At 40.6% G+C, this 26,746-nt stretch overlaps 1 protein-coding gene across 2 annotated transcripts; it reads left to right on the top strand.

Moving 5' to 3' along the window:
• Positions 1-164: 164 nt before the first annotated feature.
• Apmap (adipocyte plasma membrane associated protein) lies at positions 165-26,438 on the top strand. 2 transcript variants are annotated; one of them, XM_026393031.2, is made up of 9 exons: positions 165-325; positions 8,820-8,936; positions 14,198-14,313; positions 15,387-15,479; positions 16,937-17,053; positions 18,310-18,484; positions 19,057-19,191; positions 20,957-21,149; positions 25,340-26,438. In XM_026393031.2, exons 1-9 carry the CDS (start codon positions 234-236, stop codon positions 25,547-25,549), a joined length of 1,248 nt encoding a protein of 415 aa, XP_026248816.2. In that variant the 5' UTR covers positions 165-233; the 3' UTR covers positions 25,550-26,438. The 2 variants fall into 2 exon arrangements, with proteins under 2 accessions (XP_026248816.2, XP_077655814.1); XM_077799688.1 differs by lacking the exon at positions 20,957-21,149 and having other exon boundaries at positions 25,340-25,456.
• Positions 26,439-26,746: the final 308 nt, after the last annotated feature.

A 26,746-nucleotide genomic window follows, 5' to 3' on the forward strand; every position in this document is an offset into this window, starting at 1 on the left:
CGCTGGGCCCCGCGCGCCGACAGCCCGAAAACACACCGACAGCGAAAGAGCTAAGCCTACTCTGGCGGCCGGATTGGTCATCGGACTTACGTCATTTCCGTGCGCCACGGGGCGGGGACTACGGGGACCAAGGGGCGGGGACTACGGGGGCCAAGGGGCGGAGCGAGCTGGCCTCTGAGCCCAAGCTGCCTTAGTGCGACGGGTGGCAGTGGACGAGGTGGCGCGGCCCTATCATGAGCGAGGCGGACGGGCTGCGGCAGCGCCGGCCCCTGCGTCCGCAGGTAGTCACGGATGATGGCCCCGCTCCGGAGGCTAAGGACGGCAGGTAGGCCGGACCTCTAGACCTGGCGCGAGAACCGGGGCAGAGAGGACCGGGGTGACCCTCCTGGGCAACACCGGCTGCTCTAACCGCGACCGCGTAAATGCCATGCTAAGCACGTTGCAAGAACTCTGATTTAATCCCCACGCAAAACTCGTTTTAGAGAGGAGGAAAGAGGCTCCGACAAAACAGGTGCCAGTTCCTTCAGACTTCAGGTGCAACGTGAGCCCAGTCGGCTCTCCGGGTCCTCGCGCAGCACCTGTCCTTTTTTGGCCCGATCTCCGGAGAGGCTGCATCCTCTCTTTCCGTCATTTCATTTCCCCATTCGTGCTGTCTTTATTGCTAGCTCACCTGACAGCCATCCGGTCACGGCCCTGCGTCTTTCTGTTCCTTTGCACCCACTTTCCCGAAGGAAAATCTGAAAAGATGCCTGAGTTCCATTTCGTGATCCAGCAAAGAGTTGCCTTCTACACCTGCTCTTCTGCACCTGTCCCCCATCGCGCTGCATGAACTGCGGTTCTCCTATACAAGAAGTTATATTATAGGCTTTTTTTTTTTTTTTTGGTGGGAATTCAGCCTTGCAAGTTTTCCTGATGGGGATGGAAAAGCAAAGGAAACTGTAGTTGCTGATCCCTAAAAAATCTCAGGCTTCGTGTTTTTATTCCTTTTCTGATTTTCCAGAATTTGAGTATGTTGTGTTTTGTTAGCTGAAGCATGATCCTTAAACATAGCATTTGGTATGAATACTTAAAATTCACTTTTCAGTTTTATGCCCTGAGTTTCATAATTTTATAATTTTTAATTTCTAGGGAGAAACAAGAGACTCCATAGACCAAGTTGTTCAACCCATTCTGGGTTGCCTTTCCCTCGGGTTTCCAAGTTCTTTCAGTGCTATAACTAGGACAAGTTTGTTGCCCAGCTTACTGGGGATATTGTAAATTAATTGGCTGCTGATGACTGATGAGTTTTTTAGAATGGACATGCAAGCATTGGTCAAACTTTACTACAAAAACTATGAAAATAAGGCACTTTTACACGAGAAATGAAAGAGCAGTTGGCTCTGATGAGGTGCAGTGTGTTGAAATGAAAAGTGGGCATACAGTACTCTAGGGCACTTTTTTAATGGGCCCAACCCTCAGGATGGCTGCTTTGCCATTCCTGACCCCAGAGTAGAGGGGCAGACTTAATTAAATTGTTTGTTCAGATTCTCTGTGGGGGATTTCTTCCTTAATGACAAGGTAAATTATATGTTCTAAAGTCATCTTCTGCCACCTGATCTTTTCCAGTATGTCTTTTACATCTGTGTTTAAGATATTTTCTTGATGGCCATGAACAATTGTTCTTATTTTCCTATATTTTTATCTCTCTTATTTATTGATCCCTTGACTGTGTATCTGTAATGGTTTCTTTCAAAGTGAGTTTTTGTCACCATCCTTTCTTTCTACATTTATTATTATGACATTATAGCTAATTTTCTTATTTTTTTTGTCTGAAGTTATATATTTTTCATTTCTTTTGGGGTCATTTCTAGTAGTTTGTCTAATTATCCTCTTGACAACCTTAAATGTTGAGGGTTTCAACATACGTCAGGAAAGTCTTGTGTATGGTGGGTGAAATAAAGAAATCTGAATAAAAGTAGGGCATAAAACTTAGAATAAATGTCACAAAATAAAATCTTGGAAGATATTAATGATAGAAAAAGGGACATTATAGGTTTCTTAGATCTTGGCCTGAAAGGTAGCATTTGTTCTGTTTTGCTGATGAGGTCATTGAAGTTTGAGTGAGATGATTTATATAAAGTTACAGTAGAATAGAGTAAAAGGAGAAATGAAAGTGAATGAAGAGGATGAAACTGGCTGTTGGACTGTGATTGAAAAGCACATTTTAAGAATATGCTTTGGAAATAAGATTTTTGTGCCAAAGCTCTTGAATTTCTGTTTGTGAGCTATAAGGAGAATTTGATTTTTAAATCCTTTTATTCCGTGTGGAACATAAATGAGCTAAGCACTTAACATACCAGTGCAAGCTTTTTTATAATTATTATTTGGCATCAGTTTCCCCACATGCTATAGAAACTTTATTGAACGAATAATTGCACACTTTGAAAGTATTCCTTCTCTTTAGGAATACAGTTCTGCCTAGGAAGAGTACTGTTTAATATAACTGTTTAGGAGTGAAGAATGAGTACATTGAGAATTTAACATCTGTTTTTCAATAAACTCCTGTAGGCTTTTAGGCTAATTACAAGTGTCTGCTTTAAAAAAAATAATTATAAGTCTCTTCTTTCCATTTGAAGACTGAAGAGTAAGGAAGCAATGTAAAGGAACAGATGGGGCCGTCATAAATTTGTGAATTCAAGAATAGTCAGCAATCTGAAGTTTTCACTTAGTTCTGCCTGTGTGTGTATTTCCCAAATGATTCTTTTAACTTGTCTCTTCTTATTTTTTTTTCAAGGAAAAATGCTGATTCCAGAAGAACTAATTTAAAGGGATGTGAAAAATGAGCAAATTCAAGGTGCAGTCATTTAAAAAGATTGCACTTGTTACTCTTTGACTTTCTCAGGTTCCAGGAATTACCTTGACATTCAAAATTGCTGGAACCTTATGGATTGGGGATGAACAGGTTTTCTACAAAACAAACAAACAAACAAACAACCACATGCTATTTTTTTGGTCTCCCTACACATCAAGATTTCAGTTCACAATTAAAGGCACTGATGTTTGGGCTGCTGAGTTAGAGAACACCTTTCAGATTTGGCTGGTGAAATTTTCAGAGGATTTTGTAAACTGTGTCTAGGCCAGCAGTCACTGTGAAAACATGTTGCATCATTGTGATTATGCTCTTGCCTTAGAGACTGTAGACAATTCCAGGGTGCATGTGTCCTCAAGGAGGTGAGCATTGCTTCAGGCTCTTCTTGAGAGAATGGGATAAACAAATTGATTTCTCAGACTGCAGCTCGGAAGTAAGTTGCCAGCCTTCTTGTATTGATGTGTCAATACAAGCAGGGATGTGTGATGCTTTGTCAGTGAAAATGGACAGTGGTAAGTTAGTGTCCAAATTACAATAATGTGGGCACAGAGTCAAAGGGAAACATGGAGAAAAACTGGGGAAATTGTGAATCTTGGACTACAATAAGTGCATTGCCCAGAGCAGGAATAGGACGGTTACAGGAGCCATGTTTGCCTCATTTTTTTTTAACAAGCTAGCTCCATTTCAAATGCTCAGTAATATATATATATATATACATGGCTAATGGCTACTGTGTTCCATCAACAATGGATAATGCTGCTCAAGTACTTTTATTTATTTTGAGGCTATTGTTTATAAAACTTGGCCATACAACTTTCTAGTAGAGGTTGGATGATGATTGAGTAGGGGTGAGGAGGTGTTGATGAACTTTCATTGGGAAAGGAGTTGGATAAGGTTAGTGGTGGCCAGCAGCACAGCAAGAACAATTGATAGGAAAAAAGGGGCTCTCAGCCTGTAGACCTCCCAACTAGAATGTTTAAGTCTTGCATAAGGCTGCCCAAATTATTTTGATGTAGTCCATCCAGGGGCTGCTGCCTTTGGGAGCACTAGACCAGTGAACCCTAAATTCTTCTGCTTTCTATACTCTGTAAATGTAAGGGGTGTCGCTGCTGGATACCTGATAAGGATAGGCAATATGGGACACATGTCATTGTCCCTGGAATTTTGACCATCTTTCTAGCTATAGGCACTATCATTTTCAATCCTGGCTAGACTTTTTGTTTAGGACATAATTGGGCCTTTTATCGTTATTTGAAGGGCCAACAAGATGCTTAAGCAGGTGTCATAATCAGATTATTACATTAAGATTTTTTTTTTAAATGCAAGGTTCAGGGGTTGGATATCCTGGGTTCAATCCCTGGCAAACTCCCACAATTCCTTTAAAAACATATAAAGTTCAGTGTAGTAAAGGAGAAGTATTATGAATCTGAGACAAATGAGAAGAATCTCTTTTGTTAGGTGAGGGGGGAAAGTTGCACATTGGTTGGATTGTCATTATTTGTTGTTATTTTAATGATAATGATAATGATTTTAATGTTAATGATAGCTATAAGATGAAAGATTACACATTGTGGTTTCCCTTAAGAGGCTAGGATGGGAGGAATACTTATATCAGTTTCCTTTAAAAGACAGGAATATCCTGTTAGATTCTGTATAGAATGTCTTTGAGGTCAGTACTTACAGCCAATAGCCACACATTTTCCCTATGCACCTTTGAAAGTGTTTGTGTTAGTCGGTTTTCTTTTGCTGTGACATAATAACTGAGGTAATCAACTTAAAGGAGGAAAGGTTTATTTTGGCTTGTGGTTTCAGTTCATGGTTGTGTGGTTCATTTGTTTTGGGGCCTGTGACTGGGCAGAATATCATGGCAGAAGAATGTGGTGTAGGAAAGCTGACCATCTCATGGCTGGGAAGCAAAGAGAGAGAGCTCACTTTTATAACAAAGCTCCTTTCCTCAAATTCATTAAGCTTGAGTCCATAAGTAGATTCATCGATTCATGAACTCATGCTCCAATCACCTCCCAAAGGCCCCACCTCTGAACATTGGGGACCAAGCCTTCAACATATGAGCTTTGGGGGATATTTAAAATCCCCCAAACTACAACTGTGTTTGTCTCAAGTTTTAGACTCTGCTTTTAAAAGAACCACTCTATCAAAAGCCTTTTTGCCATTGTGTTTGTAACCAGCCCCACTTTATTGTATGGATACTTTGTTATTTCCATTATGTTAAAAAACTTTAGGCCACTTAAAGAAAATCACTGCAATTATAATGTTCCAGCCTCCGGTGTGGCAGTTTGCATAGAAACGTCATTGACTTTTTAAAAAACGTTTTTTAAAATTGAGAAGTAATTCATATATCACAAAATTCACACATTTAAAATATCCAATTTTGTGTTTTTATTTTCAGTATAATCACAGAATTTTCTAACAGTTATCACCATCTAAGTTTGGAATATTTTGATTACTCAACTATTTTTTTATCAATTAGGGTAAAATTCATATACAGTTAATCATTTTAAACTGTACAATTCAGTGATATTTAGTGTATTCACAACATTGGGAAACTACCAGCTCTATCTAGTTTCAAAGCTTTCATCACCCAGTAAAACTTTTTGTACTTATTAAGTAATCACTAGGTTGCACTCAGGGGAAGAAGCCACTTCTCCTTTGTACTCAGATGTCTTTCAGTGGATAACCGGATAAAGAAATTTTGGTATATCCATACAACAGAATATTCTTCCACTAGTAAAAGAAACAGTGTACTGATTATATTCTGCAACTTGGATGAACCTGGAAGATGTTACGCTGAGTGAAAGAAGTCAGGCTGCAAAAGGCCATGTATTGTGTGATTCCATTGATCTGAAGTATCTAGAATAGGCACATTGCAGTAAGCGTCCAAAGTTTTCAAATCCCCATTCAGCAGGCTGTAGGTCTACCTTCTCCTCTTGTCCTTGGCAGGCAGTGTTGCCGATGATGACATAGACCTAGAGTTGGAGCTGGCTCTCACTGGTGTTCTTCCAGTTCTTATAGTGGTCCACGGGTAAGCCCCTGGAGGCTTTCCCCATGTGTTCCCTCATTAGTAAAGCAGGGAGATGCAAAGTTCTGCCTAGTTACCCACATAAAGCACATTGCATGGCATATTCTTATTTTTATTGTTTTTGTCTTTCCTCTTTTGATGGCTCTTACTCTTCTCCCTGTTGCAGACCTCTTAGGTTGTGTTAGCCTCCTGTCAGTCTGTCTGGTCTTAGTTGATCTGTGCTAATTGGGCATTTTCTAGTGTCCTTATTGGTATGACTCAGTTGCATTAGAAGAAGGTTGTATGACTCTGGGGTTTGGACACAGGATTGGCGGAGCGGGGGCAACCTGACTTTTCCCTTACTGGCTGCCTGTCTTTTCCAGCAATTTGAGCTCTCATGGCCTCTCCTTGATTAGGTTTGTGGCATTTTATTTGGATTTTCAGTATCTGGGCCACCCATTTTTCCACCTAGTGAAAGGGGTAAGGACTGTTGACTGGACATTTTACTTGCCTAGGGGTTCAGGGTGTGGATTCTGACTAACCTTATGTGAGCAAAGAGAAGGAAGTTTGGGACAGAGTTTCATAGGTTTTCAGAAGGACAGATTAGAAATGTCAAAGGGGGAAAAAGTTGTTAGTTCTGCCATTTATGCCTGACCTGCTCTGGAAGCAAAAGCAGTAAGGAGAAGGCAGGCTATATCTTCAATACTGCTCAGAAATGTCCTCAGCTAAGTGTCCAGTCTCATCATTTACAAGTTCAACTTTTGTGGAGGTCAACATTTGGCCTAGCTTTCTAACACTGTATTACAAGGTTCTACTTTCATACAAGTAATTTTGCTTTTCTCCCTTTCCTGCACATTCTCAATATCCTTCTCAGCCCTTATCAGCAGTGCCTTTATGTCTACATTTCTAACATTCTGTTTCCCATGTTAGGTATTTAAGATAATATGTCTATTTTGTCATGTTCCTCACTTCTTTCTGAGATCTTACTAGCAGAACTTTAAAATTCTAATTAGTTATACATGACAGTAGAATGCATTTTGACACATCAACATAAATGGAGTATAACTTCACATTCTTCTGGTTGTACATGATGTAGGATCACACTGGTTGTATAGTCATATATGTACATAGGGTATTAATGTCTGATTGATTCTACTATCCTTCTTACCCCCTCCCTTCACCCCTTCCTTCACTCCCCCCTGCCTAATCCAAAGTACCTCTATTCTTCCCTAACCCCCTATTGTGAATTAGCATCTGCATATCAGAAAAAACATTTGACCTTTGATTTTTTTGGGATTGGCTTATTTTTCTTAATATGGTATTCTTCAGCTCCTTCCATTTATTGGGAGATGCCATAATTTTATGGTGACAGGAGGCCTATGTTCCTTTCTGGAGACTCGGGAAGATTCTGTTTCTTGCCCACTCATGTTGTTGGCAGAGTTCAAACACCCTTCAGTTGTGCTGTCTAAAATATATGCAAGAGAATACTTTTATGAAAGCTGTTTTTTTTTTCCCTCCCGCATAATCTTTCTTTCCCTTGTCTTTTTCTCCACCTATCTTAATTGAAACTGGAGAATTTATTTATTTTTGGTTTTATTCATTTATTAGCCATATGCATTCAAAACTGGGCAGGACATTGTTGTTTTCCTATTCAACATCACATTTCACAATAGGGAACTTTGGAATGAAGAAATCAGCCTGAAGTTGCTTAGCTTGTAGTTGGGAAAGTAAAGATTGGCACCCAGGTTTCCACCTTTCTATACTATGCCTGAAACAGAGTTAAACATGTTCAAGTATCAGAAGGTTGTCCTTCTGTAAAAAGTCAAAGCACTGCCCTTAAATCAAATCTTTTTTGTTAAGTATGAATCTTGATTTTTTCTTTGTCAACATTTTTTATTTCTTGATAGAAAAAAAATTTTCTACCTTAGGATCTCTTGATTTTATTTGTGCAAATTAATCTTAATAAGTGTTTAGTAAATTTGAATGCAGTTTGTGTAAGCAAATAATGATCCTGTGAGGTTTATTTTGTAGCAAGATGCCAAATGTTCTCACTTGTTTACCCAGTGAAAAACAATGTATGTGAGGTCTGGTTCATAAATATTTTAGTCGCTACTGGTCATTTATCCATAGCTTTTTTTGAGATTTCCAAGGCAGTTTTAAGATCTTCCCAAGATTTTAGGGGGTGATGATTTTGAGTTTTAATTTTTTTAGATTCTATGTGACTGCCTTTAACATCTGTCAGATCTCTTCTACCAAGTAGAAGTGCTGGATTTCTCTTTCAATTACTGAAGGTGGCATTTGCAAAATAATTGGGGAATTGGAGGCTCAGGCAGTTGTCAGGATTCTATTTGCTTCTTGAATTTTCTTTCTGTATATCTGTATCTATCTACCATCTCCCCCTGCCCCTTCTCTCTGGGGATCCAACCCAGAGGATCCAACCCAGGGCCTCCTGCATGCTAAGCAAGTGCTCTAGCATGCAGCCACATTTCCAGCCCTCTCTATCATTTAACCCTGAGAATCTTAGAGAATATAGTACTGAGTGTTGTTGCTTTGAATCCTTGTACCAGGAAATCTTGACTTTTGAGAGAGACACCTATCTTCTCTGTAGATGAGTGTGAATCCTGCACATCATTGGAACTCTTTTTTTCCATTACTTTTTGTGCTCATCAATTCTTTTGCTCTCTTTAAAAGTTTGCTCTCTTTAAAACTCTGCTAAGATCTGGAAAATAACTGACCAGAGTATCTCATACAATTCAAGATATTTTAAAAAAGGACAAAGTCATGTTTGCCGATCCTAGTAATCAGTGTTAACCTTTAATCACAAGCCATAGAGGTTGGTGACCTATCAGTGGGAAACTGGGTATGTGGTCCTATTTCTGCAGAAAGGGCCTTCAGATCACCCAAGCTTGTCACTGTGTAGAGCACTGTTGATTGCCTTTGTGTTATTTTTGGCAGCTCCTTTAGTGGTAGAGTTTTCCGGGTGACCTTCTTGATGCTGGCTGTCTCCCTTACTGTTCCCCTGCTTGGAGCCATGATGTTGTTGGAGTCTCCCATAGATCCCCAGCCTCTCAGGTGAGCTGCTTGTCATCCTCAGGAGGAGTTACTTGAGGAAATGTATTAGGCTGATGTAACTTCTGGGAAAGAAGGATGAATAAATTAATTTGGCCAAAAGGTAAGTTTCAAGAAATAGAACTGTATGATTTCCTTAGTACCTGTGTTTTCATGTTGAGTTGGATGTTACTCAGTATATGTGTGATATTATCTCTGTCATTGTTTCAAACCATGCACAAATTAAGGACAAAAATCAAAATAAGAGAAGCATAACAATTAGAGATATTGATGCTAACCCTGATTTATTTGAAGTGGCAAAAGAATATACCAGTGAAGATTAATTAAGTTACCTTGTTGAAATTTTATAATCAACTGACTTTTTTTGAAAACTTGTAATTAATGTTCTGTTTTTCCTAAATTGCCTTTTTTTCCAGTAGAGCTGTATGAGTAATATAGTGAATTATAACTTATAAAAAGGAACCCCTTGAAATATATTCTTATTCTGTATTTTATTTAGAGACAGGGTCTCACTGAGTTGCTTAGTACCTCAATTTTGCTCAGGCTAGCTTTGAACTTTCAATCCTCCTGCCTCAGCCTCCCCAGCCGCTGGGATTACAGGTATACTCCACCATGCCTGGCTCCAGCCCTTTTTATTTTTTATTTTCAGATAGGTTGCTGAGTTGCTTAGGGCCTCACTAAGTTGCTGAGGCTAGCCTCAAACTTGTGCTTCTCTTGTTTCAGTCTCCTGAATAGCTGGGATTACAGGCATGCGCCACTATACATAGCCCGAAGTTCATTTTAAATGAGCGGTCCATGTAAGGCTTCAAAAGCTTCAGTCAAGAATCATGCTTAATTATAGAGTGAATATAACATTTACAAATGAACAACATATTGTTATAAATAAAAATTAAGATTTTTATATTGGATTCAATTCACTTAAAATGTATTCAGCACCTAGTATGCCTAAGTTCAGTACCCATTTGGATACAGAGACATAAAGAGGGCACAGTTCTGAGCTTAGATTGACATATGTGGCAAGAGTCAATTTTTGTTGTTGGATTTAGAATTAATAAAGGAGCTGGGGATGTAGTTTAGTGGTAGAGTGCTTGCCTGGCAAGTGCAGGATTCTTGGTTTGACCCCCTGCATATCTCTCTTTCTGTCTCTCTCTCTCTCACACATACACACAAACACACATACACCCCCCCCCACACACACACACACAGAGAGAGAGAGAGAGAGAGAGAGAGAGAGAGAGAGAGAAAGAGAATATCACTGACTAGAACTAGCAAAGGTACAAAGTATTGTGAAAACACAATGAGATTGAGAATAGACTATGGCTTTGTCAGTTCTGAGGGCATAGCCTCTAATTCCTGGTATGCCAGCAGGTTCTCCAGTGTGGCTTTCTGCCAGAGCTACACTTGAGGACATTCTGGGACTTCTCTCCAAAGGACCTCTCTTGCTAACCCTTTTCAACATATAGAAGGACGGCTCAGCCTACCCCAGTAGAAACTTTCTGGACCTTCTTTGATGATCCAGATGGCAAAGGAGAGTGAACAGTGTCCAGAGCTTGGGATCAGAAGTGCATTTTCAAGGGTCTACCCTTGAAAAAGGGGGAGCAGCAGAGAGCTGAGAGGGGGAGGATGGGGCTTTAGTGACTGAAGTCCTTTGATCTCAGGGAAAGCAAGTTTATATGTAGAAAGCATGATGATGAAATGCCGTGGGAAGAGGGCCATGCAACTCTGCCAGAAACTGGGAGGAAACTTGGCCCAATAAGGATGTGATGTTGGGCAAAGAAAGTGTTCTCCATGGAGTAGATAAGCCTGTTGAGGAAGGAAGGGAGGAGAAGTGAAATGAAACCATGTGACTGATAGGAATCTCTCCCATGGGCTCAGACAAGACTGACATGCTAAGATATTGGGAGGATGGGCCCCAACTCATGGAGCAAAAGCCAAAGACCTGCTGAGAGTTCAGGAACAGCAGTGAACTGAGCTTTGGAGAAAATGCTAATGACAGCATAAAAAAAAGCCTCATTTAAAGCCTTGTTCAGGGCGAAACAAGCAAAAAAGGAGGAGACCCACTCAATGAGGCAAGTGGTGCTGTTACCACAATAGGTTTGGCAACTTTACCCTATCTCTCTGCAAGGCAGTTGGTGAGTGGCATGAAGGTAAACAGGACCTGGCCAGGAGGTGGCGCTGAGTGACTGATCAGCTACTGAAGTATATTTGTGAGGCTACCTCCAGAGCACTAGATGACCTCTCAAACATCAGAGATAACACAGAGAGCACATGGACCAGAAGCCTGGTGGGACAGAGAGGAGAGGAGTGGTAGCTCTTCCAGACTGGGTGATTATGCAGTTAATACTTATGGAGCAAAGTCATCAGGAAGGCTGCTAGGCTTTTCAAAAGATTGCCCCCAAAGTTACCTTCCTTTTCCACTGTGGGAGATCAGAGGAATGTCTATTCCAGACAGACCATATACAACATTTGATTTCTATAAGATGTTGATAAAGTCTTTGAAAATCTATTTGTCAATGTGGTGAGATGTGAGCAGGATGACAAAGCCATTATTAGTTGGTTTGTATAGATGTAAGAAAGCCAGCATCAGGGGCTGGGGATGTGGTTCAGTAGTAGAGTGCTTACCTAGCATGCACAAGGCCTTGGTTTTAATCGCCAACACTACACACACACACACACACACACACACACACACACACACACACACAAAAGTATCAACTTAGTGATGCTCAGCCTCAGATAAGTGAGCCACCACCATGGGACTAGCATCGGTTTTTCTGAGATAGCTCTGTGAGGTTCCAGGTTGCTCCCTACTGCAGGAGGTCAGAATGTGAGGGACTCTGCTTCTCTTCTTCTCTCTTTCCTCTACAAATCTCTCATGGGCACTATCTGTATTTAATTTATTATGCTTTTGATGTTCCTGATTACCCATAAAGGTTTTTGCTACTTTTTAAGTTTATCATCTTTTCAGTTTTATAGTTTCACCCTAGAAATAAAATGTGTACTTCTGAAATATTGAAAAGGCTTTCATATGCTAATAGAATTGCTCTTTCTGTCATTTTTAAAAGTTACAGTAACAAAATCTGTTCTCCAAAGCACTGCTAAATATATTTTTTTTGCCTTGAATTTTACTGTAACTGAAAAATTTATTTATTTTATTTATTTTTTGGTACTGGAAATTGAACCCAGTGGTGTTTTACCACTGAGCTACATCCCATTTTTTTTTTTTTTTTTTTTTTGCGAGAATGTCTCACTGAGTTGTTGAGGGTCTCACTAAATTTCAGAGGCTGGTCTCAAACTTGTGATCCTTCTGCCTCAGCCTCCCAAGTTGCTGTGATTATATGCATATGCCACCATACCTGACTGATAAATATATTTTTAAAAAGACTAGAAAAATCCATATTCTTCAGTGAAAAATAATCCTTTTGTTCCTCTCTGGATAGAAACTAAGTCCTTTCTCAGAGTGCTGGAGTATATACCCAAGTAGCTGCTGCTGAGCCAGTGTCTGCTTGGAGGGTGTGCCACAAGATTGTGTCCTGGACACATGCATTTGTGTGGGACAGACTTACTACATTTATAGTTGACCGAGTTGGCAAAGATATTTAGGAAGTTTGATCTCAGGGGGAAGATTGAAGTGTGATCCTGGTCAGGCAGAACCATGGAGAGAAATAGGATAAAAATTAGAAAATGAATGTGACTGTCATAGCTATTGAGTTAGCAAGAGTTAGCAGAGGTTCACTTGGCTTTAATAAGAATTCATACTGCCCTGTTGGCTGGGTGATACCCTGAGTCCCTGCCTGATTTGGGTTTCCTTTTGACTCCCTTTTGTTGAGACTGCTGCTGTCTGGCTGTTGGTATGGGGACCCTTTCTTGCTTGTTCTTTGCATAAGTTCTTTTTCTCATAAGTTTTTTTTTTTAAATTTTTTTCTCCCTACTGAGATTATATTCAGGTTCTTTGTGAGCAGGAACATGTCCTATATGCTGATTAGTTAGATTCCACAAATACTTCTTGAATACTTCCTGTGGAAGAACTCAGCCCAAGTCCAAGGGCATGGTGGTAGAGATGTTGAGTGTTTCCGTCCCTGGGCTTTATGTGCTCAATATGCAGTTTACTCTGTACACTCACCTCAGGAGATGGACTTTCCCAAGGTTAAAATTGAACTCAGATGTGCACAACTCCTTAGCCAAAGCAGGCAGGACACTTTCACAAGTGCATGTTTGCTCTTTTCCTTTAGAAATTAAGCCCCCTGTTAACCTAAAAGTGTATTTCCTTACTGCAGGAAAAAGCCATTATTGGGAATAAGGAAAGGAGAGGGAATTTGATTTGGGGGTGGTGATGTTATCTGTGTCCTATGCAAGTGCTGACTTAGAGGTTATGTCAGGGAGTGAAATGCTTTGATAGGAAAGCTTTCTATCCTACCTACTTTCCAATCATTCTACATCCTCAGCTATCTCTGTCGACCCTTGGTTCTTCCACACTGATGGGCAGGCTAAGAAACTACCTTGCTGGAGGGCAAGGTGGGAAGAGGATTTGGAAATATTTCTCTTTCCTCCCCCCAACAGTGTGCATTGGGAGCCTCCTGTGTGCCAGATTGGGTACTAGGTGCTTGGATGCAGCAGAATTAAACATGGAAAGGAATCCCTGATTTCATGAAATATCTGTTCTAGTAGACAATAAATATAGACAGACCATAAATATACCTGAAAAGTAAATTAAATAGTACATGAGAAGTTGACAAGTGTTATAAAAGAATAGAGCAGATAGGGGTCTGGACTCAGGGAGCTATTGAACATTAAATTGGGTGTTCAGAGCAGGCCTTGTTAAGGAGGAACAAGGGGGAAAAGGAGCTTATAAGGGGTTTAATGTTCGAGGTAGAGGAAGAGCCAGGGAGAAACATCTAAAATGAGAAGTGCCTAGTGCAGACAAGACCCAGCACGGGGCCAGGGATGTAGCCTAGTGATAAGGGTTTCTGTCTAGCATGTGTACAAGTGCACATGTGCATGGCCCTGGGTTCCAACCCTAACACACTCACACATACATCCAACCAACCAGCCAAAGACCCACCATGGAGGGTCTATTGTGAGTGGCACAGAGGGGATGTGGGAGGTTAATGGGGCTAGCCTGGGCAGCTCTAAGAGGCCACTTCAAGTACTGTGGCTCTTGGTGAGATGGGGCCATTGTGAGAATGAGCTGACATGACCTTCAATAAGCATTTTCCTTCTCGTATATTTTTACAGACAAATTCTTACAATTAATTATTTTACAGCTTTAAAGAACCCCCTATCTTGCTTGGTGTCCTGCAACCAAATACGAAGTTGCGACAGGCAGAAAGGCTATTTGAAAACCAACTTATTGGGCCAGAGTCCATAGTAAATATTGGAGGTAAGTAAACCCTAGGAACTGGAGTGACTTGGTTGCCTTCCAAGCTGTTGTTGCTCGTGTGGTTGGATTCTGTGGGAACAGCTGCAGGGGTTGGGTGGGGGAACCCTAGATGTGTTTCTTAGCTATGGACATCCTATGGGATGACCCAATGGGAGTGTTCTTTTTGCTGGTGTCCTGTGACCAGGTTGCATGCTTTTTTAGCAAGGGGATGATTCTAAGTTTTTGTAGAGCAAAAAAAAACCCAAAAACATTTTTTATGATTCAGTTTTCTCCCTAAGAGTATCAGTTAAAAAAAATACACACACACACACACACACACACACAAATATACACATATATATATTTTAAAAACTTTTTATAGTGGTTGCCCTAGAGTTTACATGTTTAAATATATATCATTTAAAAACTGAAATGTTTAATGAATTTTATATCATCCTTGCTTTAAAATATGCTAATCTTCTCTTTCTAATTTTAGTACCTATGTTGTCCAAATGAGCAGTTCTTCTTCTTTAGTAGGAAGTCATCGACATCAGCAGCAGATATTGCCTTGAGGTGAACATGCATCTGTGCCTCTGGGTCCCGAGTATCAGTCTAGACTTTCAGGACTAGACAATAGCAGCCTCTCAGTTTTTATCACTGATTTTTGTGTGTTTTACCCTACCTGTATGGTCAGGATCACACCCACATGCTAGTTCCCTAAGCCCTTGCAGTTTTGTCAGTGTAAGTTTAATTCTCAGACATCACCTCTTGTTCATCCTCAGAACTGCAATTTCATTTCATGAGATGAAAAACAACCAAGTCACCTCCGATTTTGGAAGAAGGTGGTATGGCCACAGTTCTTGGGCCAACTCTTTTTTTTTTTTTTTTTTTTTTTTAAGAGAGAGAGAGAGAGAGAATGAATTTTAATATTTATTTTTTAGTTTTCGGTGGACACAACATCTTTGTATGTGGTGCTGAGGATTGAACCTGGGCCGCACGCATGCCAGGCGAGCGCGCTACCGCTTGAGCCACATCCCCAGCCCCTCTTGGGCCAACTCTTAATAATCTTTTTCCTTCTTTGTTTTTTTAAACAGATGTGATGTTTACTGGCACAGCAGATGGCCGGGTTGTAAAACTTGAAAGTGGTGAAATAGAGACCATCGCCCGGTTTGGTTCGGGCCCATGCAGTAAGTGGGCGACAAGTCATTCAAAAAGGTGCCACCTGTAGAACTGCTTTTCTCTAGAAGCCAGCTTCACCCTTGGAGAAGAAGAAGCCATGACCATTTGGCAGAGAGAACATGATGTGGAATTTGCATTTGCCAGGTGGTTGGTTGCTGGACCTCACAGGGCTTGGTGGTTACCCAACTGGACGGTAGCCATAGAACCTGTTGGATACTTTGTGGGGCTATACCTCTTCACTATTCCTCATGTAGTGGTCACTTTTGTGGTGGTTTCAGAGGTTAACTGATGATGTTGAAGTGCTGTTACAGAAAAGTATGTGGCTTTATCATGACTGGAATGCTCATGTGTAATGGCTGTATTAGCTTTTGAAGAATTGTAGCAGTGTCATTCAAAGTGAAATGCTCTTAAATCATTGCAGATTTTGGAAACCTAGAGTAGAAGACTTCCACTGTTTAAAAATGGATAGTCCAAGGCTTCTTTTAATTTTTATTTTGTTATTTTATGTTATGTTATTTTGTTATTTTATGTTATTTATGCTATTTTATTTTACTTTATTTTTATTGTCATTTTATATTACTGGAGATTGATACCAGGGCTGCTTTACCACTGAGCTACAAACCTACCCCTATTTAAAATGTTTTATTTTGAGGCAGAGTCTCACTAAGTTGCTGAAAGTTTGGCTACATTGCTGAAGCTGGCTTCAAAATTGGGTTCTTCCTGCCTCAGCCTACCAAGTTGTTGGGATTATTGCTATCCACCACCATGCCTGGATTTTTATTTTTAATTTTTTGTGATGCTGGGGATTGAACTCAGGGCTTTGTGTGTGCTGAACAAGCTCTCCACCATTGAGCTATACCCCTAGTTACCATTTTTAATAGCTAGAATATTTTCATAAAATGATGCATTTTCATTATGAAATGGAAAGAATACAAACATAATAAAAACAAAATAAAAATCACCTTAGCTTCTCAGATGTAATTGTTATGGATATTTTAGTGAGTAACTTTTCAGATGTCTTTCTATTCATGGGTACTCACGCCCACTCAGTTTTTTATATGATGGATCATACTCTAAGCTTGATTATTTAACCTGCCTTTTTCTGTTTCATTTTGGCAGTAAGCAACCCACAATGAGCACCTCACAGTAAGCACCAGCACCAAGCACCTACACTAAACACCTTGCAATGAGTACCCACAAGCACCACTGCCCATAGTGAGCACTCTTTGTGGACATCTAAATAGTAGCACTTGTAGTGAGTACCCTGGAGTGAGCACCTTCAGTGAGTATTCTGCAGTAGCACCTACGTTGAACATCATGAAGTGAGCATTATAGGGAATGGTCTAGTTCTAATGCTATGACTCTTTTTGCTCTGTACATCATGATGTCTATTTAGGTAGAAATGGATGAGATACTTGGACACTGAGGAGGGCAATCACCAATTCCTGTCTGTTTGTCTTCCTAGAAACCCGGGATGATGAACCTGCTTGTGGGAGACCTCTGGGCATCCGGGCAGGGCCCAATGGAACTCTTTTTGTGGCTGATGCATACAAGGGACTGTTTGAAGTAAATCCTCAGAAACGTATGTGACAATAATGTGTTTCCTTCTGTGGTGTTTTCAGCTCTTTTATATGATGTGTGTATAAGTAGATTTAATAGGATTTGTTAAGAATGGTCTGCTAGAGACTCTAATATTTTCTTACTCACTGAATGGTACCGAAAGCATTGCCTACATATGTCAACTAGTTTTAGCCATCAGATCTCTCTGTGTGATGGCATTTGATCTGTGTTGATTTCTTCTGTTATTAATATTTTAGCCACAGGGTCTCAAGGAGGTGCATTTGGGGATTTTAGACCTTTTCTTCCTATCTTTTTATCTTTATTTTTCTTTATATTTCTGTATCTTGTCTTCCTATTTATTTTTTCTCTTATCTCTTTGTTACCACCCCCTTTGTCTTTTCTCTTTCTCCAACTCTTCATCTTTTTTCTCCCTTTTCATCCCCTGACTGGTCATGATGTCACTTTGACTATGTTACAATATTTGCTCTGTGTACTTTCTTGGTTGGCAATTTATGCCATGGAGGAGACTGTCTGTAGGGGCCAGATCATAGACCCTGTAGACTGGCCACCTGGGTAGCCCCTGCTCTGCCATTTGATGACTGTGCAACTATATGCATTACCTGGCTTCTCTATGCCCAGTTTCGTCGTGCATAAGATAGGGATAGTAGTTGGGTCTGTCTTGTGGTGTTGCTGCCAAGATCTAAATTAGATTATACATGAAAAGAGCTTAATACTCAATAAATGTTCTATTATTTTTATTTTGTTATTTTATATTTTACTTTTAAATTTTATTTTGTAATGTTATTTTATGTTGTTAGTTTATTTTATTTCAGTCTAAGTCTAGCCTAGTCTAGACAGATTCTGTCTTACAATGTTGCCCAGACTGGCTTCAAATGTGGCTCAAGTGATTCTCCTGCTTCAGCCTTTGTAACAACTGGAACTGTGGTGCATGTCACTGAGCCTTGCTATTTTTAAGAACATATTCCTGCTACTTCTTTATTTAAAAGCCAATGAATGTAACATTCATATTTTTCTCAAGCAAAATAATACTTTAAAGCCTTTAACATAACACTCTTGATACTTTTTTTTCTTCTCTCCTTCCTTATTATGTTAGCATTAATATGCTGTTTTTACATAAGAAAGAATAGATCTTCTGATCTATGACAATGGAGAAGCTCATTTTGTTTTTTCCTTTCACACCATTTAGGCTGATTAATGTTTTGAAATTATTGAGAAGAAAGTTCTTAAAGTAAAAGCAAATGTTTTTCCTAACTTCAGGTGAAGTGAAACTTCTTTTGTCCTCTGAGACACTCATTGAGGGAAAGAAAATGTCCTTTGTGAATGATTTGACCATCACTCGGGATGGGAGGAAGATTTATTTTACAGATTCCAGCAGTAAATGGCAAAGACGGGATTATCTGCTTCTGGTCATGGAGGGTACTGATGATGGGCGGTGAGTGTTCACTTCAGTCTTCCCCTAAGTTAGCTAATCAGCCAGGCATGGTAGCTTCATCAGAACTCATTACTTCCAAGAGCCATATGAGTGTTTCTGAGCAAAATATTTCTGCTTGTAGGAATGGCTTTTGGAATCATGTGATGGAGCTATCATTTCCTCTTTGAGGCACTAAAATGAAACTGACCAGTCCATCCAAGGGGGTGGGTCTAGACAGACTGGCAAAGTACCAGAGCAGGCCTGCATTTCCGCCTACTCCTCAGAAGGGAGACTCCTATGACTGGAGTGTTGGTGTTTCTAGTGCTGACCCAGCTCTTAGGTCAGTGAATTAATCGATTGTGGGGTTCTCTGGAAGAGGCTGCTGTGGATCTGCTGTGGATGGGGAAAGTCCCCCACTGGCTAGCCTTAGACAAGGTTCAAGCAGCGGACCCCAAGGCCTGGTCACTCCAGTGGGAGGCTGAGTCACCTTCTAGAGCTCATGCTCCAGAGGCCCAAAATAGGAAGGAAAGCTCTAAGCCCACTGAAGGCCATGGACTCTTATCTGTGTGACCCTTCATTTTTGATCTTCACAGCCTGCTAGAGTATGATACTGTGACCAAGGAAGTGAAAGTTCTTTTGGACCAGTTACAATTCCCTAATGGAGTCCAGCTTTCTCCTGAGGAAGATTTTGTCCTGGTAGCAGAAACAACCATGGCAAGGATACGAAGGTGTGTATGTGTTAACTGAACTATCAGTTGTTCAGCAGAGCTCACCATAGCCTGGGATGGGGTGGAAATATGGTTGACATAACTCTGAGATGCAGCAGAGCACCTCTCCCTTTTGTAATAATGGTAAAAGTATATGATAAAATATTGAACATTATTAGCAGTTAGGGAAATGCATATTAAAACTATACTGAGATTTCATCTTATACTAGTCAAAATGGCAGTCATCAAGAATATAAATAATAATAAATGCTGGAGAGAAAGTGGAGAAAAAGGAACACTTTTATACTGTTGGTGGTTTTGTAAATTAGTATAACCACCATGGAAATCAGTATGGAAGTTCCTTGAAAGACTAGAAATGGAACCACCATATGGCCTGGCTATACCACTTCTCAATATTTATCCTAAAGAATTAAAGTCAGCATGCTATATTGATACGTGCATACCCATGTTTATAGCAACACAGTTCACAGTAGCCAAATTATGGAACCAGTGTAAGTGTCTGTCAATGGATGAATGACAGACACGGTAGATATACACAATAGAGTTTTATTCTGCCATAAAGAAAAAATGAAATTATATCATTTGCAGGAAAATGGATGAACATGAGAATGTTATGTTAAACAAAACAAGCCAAACTCATAAGGTTAGGGGTCATGTTTTTTTTTTTTTTTTCCTATGTGTATGCTAGGGAGGAAAAAGGAAAAGAAAAGTGTGTGTAGGAGAAAAGCAGGGGGGAGATTAGTAGAGGAAAGGGTCCAGGGAGTGAGCAGTAGGGGAGTGGGGAAAATATTTGGGAATATTGGCTTAAGTATATTGTTATATTGTGTTCATATACTAATATGTGACAACAGAATCCACCATTATGCATAATGTGCCAATAAAAAATAAGGAGAAAAACAAAGAATTAAAGTCAGCATACTATGGTGATATATAAATTCCTACATTTATAGGAGCACAATTCACATTAGCTAGACTATGGAACCAGCCTAGTTGTCCATCAATGAATGAATGGATAAAGAAAATGTGGTATATATACACAATAGAGTTTTATTCACCTGTAAAGAGTAAAACTATGTCATTTGCAGGAAAATGAATGGAACTTGAGAACATTGTGTTAATCAAAGTAAGCCAAACTCACAAAGTCAGAAGTTGTATGTTTTATCTCAAATATGGAAGTTATAGAAGAAAAAGGAAAAGAAAGTTTGGCAGGGGTGGAGGGAATCTAATGAAAATTGTAGGGAGATCAGTAGAGAAAAGGGGCTGGAGTAGGGAGGAGGGTAGAGAAAAGGGAAGTACTAGGGAATGATATTGGCCGAATTATATTATTTATTTTGTGGTCATGTATGAATGTATAACAGTGGATTCCACTATTATATTCAACTCTAATGAACAACAGCAACAGCAAGAAAATAATATGGACATAAATGGTAAAAGCAAAGTTCAAGGATAGGTTTCCTTCCTTCCCTTTCTCATTCTTTTGGGGAGTTGCAAGTCTGAAAGAGTATCTTGATTTAATGCTATTGCACAGCTTGTTTTCCATTTCTCTGCCAGGTGGGCCTTAGTCCCCTCAATACCACCTGCTTCTTCTCTATTCATGCTGCTCTGGGGCCCTTGACAATGTCCTCATGGCAGCTGTGCTTGTATGCATGATGGATACATTTACAGTAGTTTCCATAATTGTTTTTGGACCAAGACCAGTTTGGTAAAATTTTTTTTCTCAGATTGGAGGGCTACTACTCACTGCCTGCTTGGGTAAATTTTTCAGGGTCTATGTATCTGGCTTGATGAAAGGAGGGGCTGATATGTTTGTGGAGAACATGCCTGGATTTCCTGACAACATCCGACCCAGCAGTTCCGGGGGGTACTGGGTCGCCATGGCAACCATTCGCCCTAATCCTGGGTTTTCCATGTTGGATTTCTTATCTGAGAGACCCTATATTAAAAGAATCATTTTTAAGGTAACTATCAAAACTATAATTCTTTAAAAAAAAGTAAATTAATCTAATTATGATCTCTTCTAGTTCTGCTTATAATATTTGGTACCCTATAATGATGACTTACAAGCCCACTTTATTCTTCATCCTGACGTATAAATTTAAACATTTGAACCTTTTTTGATTCTCTGTCCTCTTCTGGTTTCTCTGTTTCTGTTTTTTTTTTTTTTTTTGGTCACCCATCATTATGATTTCTGGGGCCTCCACCTTGCTTGTCAGTTTCATTCTTCCCTCTTTGCTATGGCTGTTTCCAACTGTCTCCACTCTTCTCCAGACCCTGTGACTTTGCCCTATACCCACCCCCCTTGTCTTTTCCTCCACAGACTTATCAGGTACCTTCCTCTTCTTCATGTGGCCACACATAAAAACTCATCTCCATACCACCCACTGTGTCCTGTTATCTCCATAGGATTATGTGTGGCCACACAGGTCATTTGTTATGACCTCTTAACATACCAAACTCTTTCCCATTAAAACAGAATCATCCATCCCCACCAATGGCTAGCCATAACCCATTCAACATGGCCATATCAGTGGTTATAATGTTATTATCATTTTCTCTCTCTGTTCTTGCATCATCCTAGAGTTTTTCCTAGTGCCTTTATGAAATACCCTGAATCACAGCTCAGTACATTTGCACAGTAGGGGAGTAACTTGCACAGGTGCTTCTTTAATGCAAGTTGAATAGGTATTTGAAATTGATATCAATATTTATAAATTAGAGTCCTGGAGGTGGCAGGCAGCAGTTATTGAGTCCACTGTATTGGGCTGTGTATGTGGGCTCACATTCTTGGTCAGGTTGGTCCCTGGCCTTCAGTGGTCTTCATTTGAGCCATAATTCCCCTTACCCATGATGTCTCCTCTTACTCATTTTTCACCCACTGGAGTTGAGTATGGTTTATGTTCAATTTCTGTCTGTGTTCCTGTAGCCAGAATGAGATTATCATATGCTTTCTCTTGGGGATGAGGGTTGTGTCTCTTTTCCTCAACCAGAACATTCTATTTTTTTAGTTTTGAAACAATATTAAATTTATAACAAATGAGTAGATAGGGGACAAAGATTTTTTTTTCCATGAATCATTTGCAAATAAGTTGCTGACCTGGTGCTCCTGTGCTCTCAGATACTAGGAAGTTTTCTTCCTGTAAGGACTTTGTCTTTTATTACCAACAACCAAACCTAGGAAACTCACATAGATACCTTATGACTGTCTAACCCACAGGCTGCACTCAGGTTTTGCCAGTTGTCTTAATGTCCTTAATTACAAAAGGATTCAACCCAGAATCAAGCATGGCCTTTATTTGCCATGTGTCTTTATTCTCCTTCAGTCTGGAGCAATTCCTGTCTTGTTTTGACTTTTTGACCTTGATCTTTTAGAAGCTTAGAGGTCATTTATGTTGCAGAATGTCCCTCCATGTGGATTAGTGTAGTGTTTTCTCATGATTCAATTCAGGTTCTGTGTCACTGGCAGGTGTAACATGGAAGTGCGACAGTCAAAGGGTATGTGATATTTTTTGTCTCATTAGCAGTGGTGGCAGTTTTGATCACCTGATTCTGGTGATCAAATGCCAGGTCTCTCAGTTGTAAAGTCACTCTTTGTCCATTTATAATTAATAATCAGTGCTATCCCATGGCTTCATATTTTATCAGTGGTTATAATGTTATTATCATTATTCATCTTGATGTTCATATTGTCCATCTGTGGCCAGTGGAAGTCCCTTCAGTGTGGCTCCTGTACCTTTGGACACATTCCTTTCATTCTTGGACCATTTTGTCACTGTCTGTCACACAGGTTGTTTCAGGATCATGTATTTTCCCTGCCCCGCATGTAGAATTTTCCATTTCTCTAATGAACCATGGTTCCTTCTGGAGGACCGGATGGTTCACTTGTTGCTTTTGGATGTCCCTGTTTTCTGGCCCCCTCAAAGGACAAAGCTCAGGAATATGTACTTACATCTATATTAATTTGTCATCTGTTTAAACCGAATACAGCTGTTCGTGCAGGAATATCCAATTTCAGTCCAACACCACAGGATTAATTCTAGTTTTCTCCCATTATTTCTCTCATTATTTATACCTCTCTAACAATGAAATGTCTAGATACCATTATCCTTCATATATTTACCAGTTTAATCAGTTCCCCCAAATGTAACCAGTTCCCCCAAATGTAGCCATAGTCCATCTTTCATATGGCCTTTGTTGGGGCTCTTGATTGCCACACTGGGCCAGCTCTTCTTTCTGACTGCCTGCAGGAGCTTGTGTTTTTATTCAAGGGCTCTGATACCCTATACCAAGCTGTCCCTGGTGAACACTCTTACTCTCTTTTGTTAGGCCACTTGGTTACAAGGACATCCCCTCACCCTGTTTGTGCTCTGACAACCTGTGCTAGGCCACTGTGATCTCCTTGTCCTCTGTATGCACCTACCTGCTCAGCCACACTAGGGGCTTCCTGACTGAATTGTTCAGGTAGAGAAATGACATAGGACAGAGAATTCTTAGGAAGGTAACTACAGCTATGACTTGAGTGGCCATGGGGGACCTGGGGTGAGGGCTGGTGGTCAGGGCCCAGGGTTGGGGTGGCATACACATAGGTGTATTGCAAGACTCTGAGGTGGTCAGGTGTTATAGTTTGGATGTGAGACATCCGCCAAAGGCTCTTGTTAACACAGTGATATTGAGAGGTGAAATGATTAAATTGTGAGAGCTATAACAATCAGTCCATCCTAGTTTGAATGGACTGACTGGGTTTTAACTGTAGGAAGGTGGGGCATTGACTGGATGAGTTAGATGCCCTGAAAGGGTGCATCTTCCCTTTGGCCTCTTCCCCTGCCCCTTTCTTGCTCCCTGCTTCCTGGCTACCATCAGGGAAGCAATGGTGTTGTCTGTCTGTAAACTGAGGCCTTTGAAACTATGAACCTCAAATAAACTTTTACTCTTCTGAGTTGTTCTTGGGTATTTTGGTCACAGCCATGAAAAAGCTTACAAAGCTTGTAGAGCATGGAAGGACAGGGATCAAGGGTAAGGGTTAGGTTTTTGGCTATAGCAACGGGTGTGAGGGCCTGTCTCCAGAGCCAGGGAGTCTGGCAAAGCTGAAGTACTGTTGTGAGGTCCAGGTAGAGTTGAGTACAGGCAGCCAGGGATTCAACACTGGTTTGGACATAGAGGTGGAGATTTGAGAGGTTTCTGGAAAAATAACTAGTTGAAACAAGAGAGGGTGAGATCTTTTGGAATAAGATGTAAAGAGAAGAGAGGGAAAGATACATGACTAGACAGTGGGAGGGGTGTTCCACTGGTGGTGGAAAGCCCCTTATGGAGGAAAGCAACTTTGATCCATTGCTGTTGAACCTTCTAGAGCTAAGTTGACTTGAATGTCTTCTTAAACATTTTCAGTGACTGGGAGACATTATTCCCAGGACAGTTGCAATTGTTTAGGTATTTTCACATGAATTAATCTGCCTATTAACTTCTAGACACTGCTCTTATGCAGCTAAGTACTTTGTTGTAATTACCTACCTGAGGTCCTTCTGCTCTGTCAGAAATTGTCTCTCCCCAGTGATTTCCCTGCTTAAAACTGGTCAGCCCCATGTTGCTAAAAGAATCCAAGTCTAATAAGCCCCTTGGCTAGGCATGCCCAGGAGATGTCAGAAGTGCCCTTCTCAGTATCATGTGCCAGGTGGTACCCTCAGGCTCTGTGCTAGCTTCAAGAAAAGTTGAAGGATTGGCTTTAGAGGTGTGTGGTGTGTGGACTTGCTTACTTCACTTACTTAACTCTCAGGCTCTTTTTGAATGTGAATTGCTCTTCAATCTCCATTATTTATACACTGCATGTCTGAAATACTTTAATCAGGATTTGTGTATTCTGGTTAACTTGTTCTGGGTTTTACCCAGTGTTCTGGTGGGTGAGGTCATTCTCATTCTCAGCTTTGGCTATACTGTGTTCACTTTCTTGGGTGTGATTTGTGTTTCTCCATGTTCATCTGCACTGTCCTCATGCAGGCTTGTCCTCCTTGGCTTGATCTGCAAGGGGTGGGGGGCATGGGGCCACTCTTACCTCTATGCTATGGGGCTTCCCTGAGGAACCTAACCATTCTTAGTTGGCAAGGGGCGATCTTGTAGTCAGAATGTAAGCTCTCCTTGCACTGTGCTTCCCTTCCAGCTGTTTAGTCAGGAGACGGTGATGAAGTTTGTGCCACGGTACAGCCTCGTGTTAGAACTCAGTGACAGTGGTGCCTTCCGGAGAAGCCTGCATGATCCTGATGGGCTGGTGGCCACCTACATCAGTGAGGTACATGAACATGATGGGCACCTGTACCTGGGCTCCTTCAGGTCCCCCTTCATCTGCAGACTCAGCCTTCAATCTGTTTAGTCGGCCCAGCAGCTCACCATGCGCACTAAGAATCATTATACTCGGCCATCATACCTGATTCAGGAGGAGCTATGGACACAGTTCTGACCCCATGTACCTGTCCTCGGAGGTGTGATAGGAATGGCTACTGTAACCTTGAGAATGTGTAGGTCCCCAAGGGGCACCCATCACCTGGGCCTGACTTCATCTTTAGAGGAAAGCATAACATATCTGCTATGGAGAAGGTAAATTCATGTAAAGCCATTTCCCTTAAAAGAAAGAAAGAAAAAAAAGCTTTCTGAGTACAGTAATTCTCCAAAACTTGGGGAAACTTCATACATTTTTAACAGGGCTCAGGGTTTGTTCTGCTGGCCTCAGTGTCTTTATTCTTATGGTTTTTTTTTTTTTTTTTTTTTTGGTGGGGGATGTTGGTACAGGAGAACAGGGGTATACAGTAGAAATATACTGAGGCTAGCCAGCAAGAACTGTGTGAACTGTGACTTTAGACTGTTTCTCAGGAGCTGTGCGGGGCAAGGGCCCTTGGTCCCTGAGCATTCCCTCCATAGTGGAGGGGTATCTTCCCACTTTCCACCTGCTGTGGCCTGGCCTTCCTTCATGCTGGAAGTTTTCAAGACCTTGAGTAAGCATGTAGGAAAAGTAGGCTGATTCCAGTGGCAAGAAGACTTCTTGGGGTTTCTTTCTGTGAATACTTATGCTGCTGGAATTGGACAATCCAGTAGTTTAGTACTTACTACAGGGGTGTGTTTAGGAACATCCTTTTTTTTTTCACCTCTAGACTCACAGATATAAATAGTGCATATGTTGACGTCATATTTGTGCTACTGTTATAAGCCCTAAGTTGCTGTGTATCTTGACAAGTCTATACACTGGTCTTAATTTTGATAATAATAAATAATATAAAATCCACTTTTCTGTTGATTAACTTTTTGAAGATGTGGACTGGGAGTTTCTTATGTACTTATTTTAAATGACTGGAATTTAATTCCATCAAGTGTTGATATGAGGATCGTCTCGGTAAGAGTTGTTTTAGGGCCAAACATCCTATCTAGTTGGCTCTGAAGGGAAGTCATGGAGCATCTGATGACACCAACCTTCTTTAGCCATCTGCCTCCTTGTTTCTTTCTTTCTTTTTTTTTTTTTTTGCAGTGCTGGGGAGGGAACCCAGGACCTTTCACATGTTAGGCAGGTACTCAACCA

The sequence above is a fragment of the Urocitellus parryii genome, chromosome 6 (assembly GCF_045843805.1).
Source record: "Urocitellus parryii isolate mUroPar1 chromosome 6, mUroPar1.hap1, whole genome shotgun sequence".
NCBI classification, from domain to species: Eukaryota; Metazoa; Chordata; class Mammalia; order Rodentia; family Sciuridae; genus Urocitellus; species Urocitellus parryii.

Bases quoted from the DNA above. Each gene is read 5' to 3' on its own strand.
- Apmap (XM_026393031.2), top strand. From the start codon at position 234: ATGAGCGAGGCGGACGGGCTGCGGCAGCGCCGGCCCCTGCGTCCGCAG. The intron at 19,192-20,956 runs GTGTGTATGTGT...TAAATTTTTCAG, and splicing joins ACCATGGCAAGGATACGAAG to GGTCTATGTATCTGGCTTGA. The intron at 21,150-25,339 runs GTAACTATCAAA...CTTCCCTTCCAG, and splicing joins TTAAAAGAATCATTTTTAAG to CTGTTTAGTCAGGAGACGGT.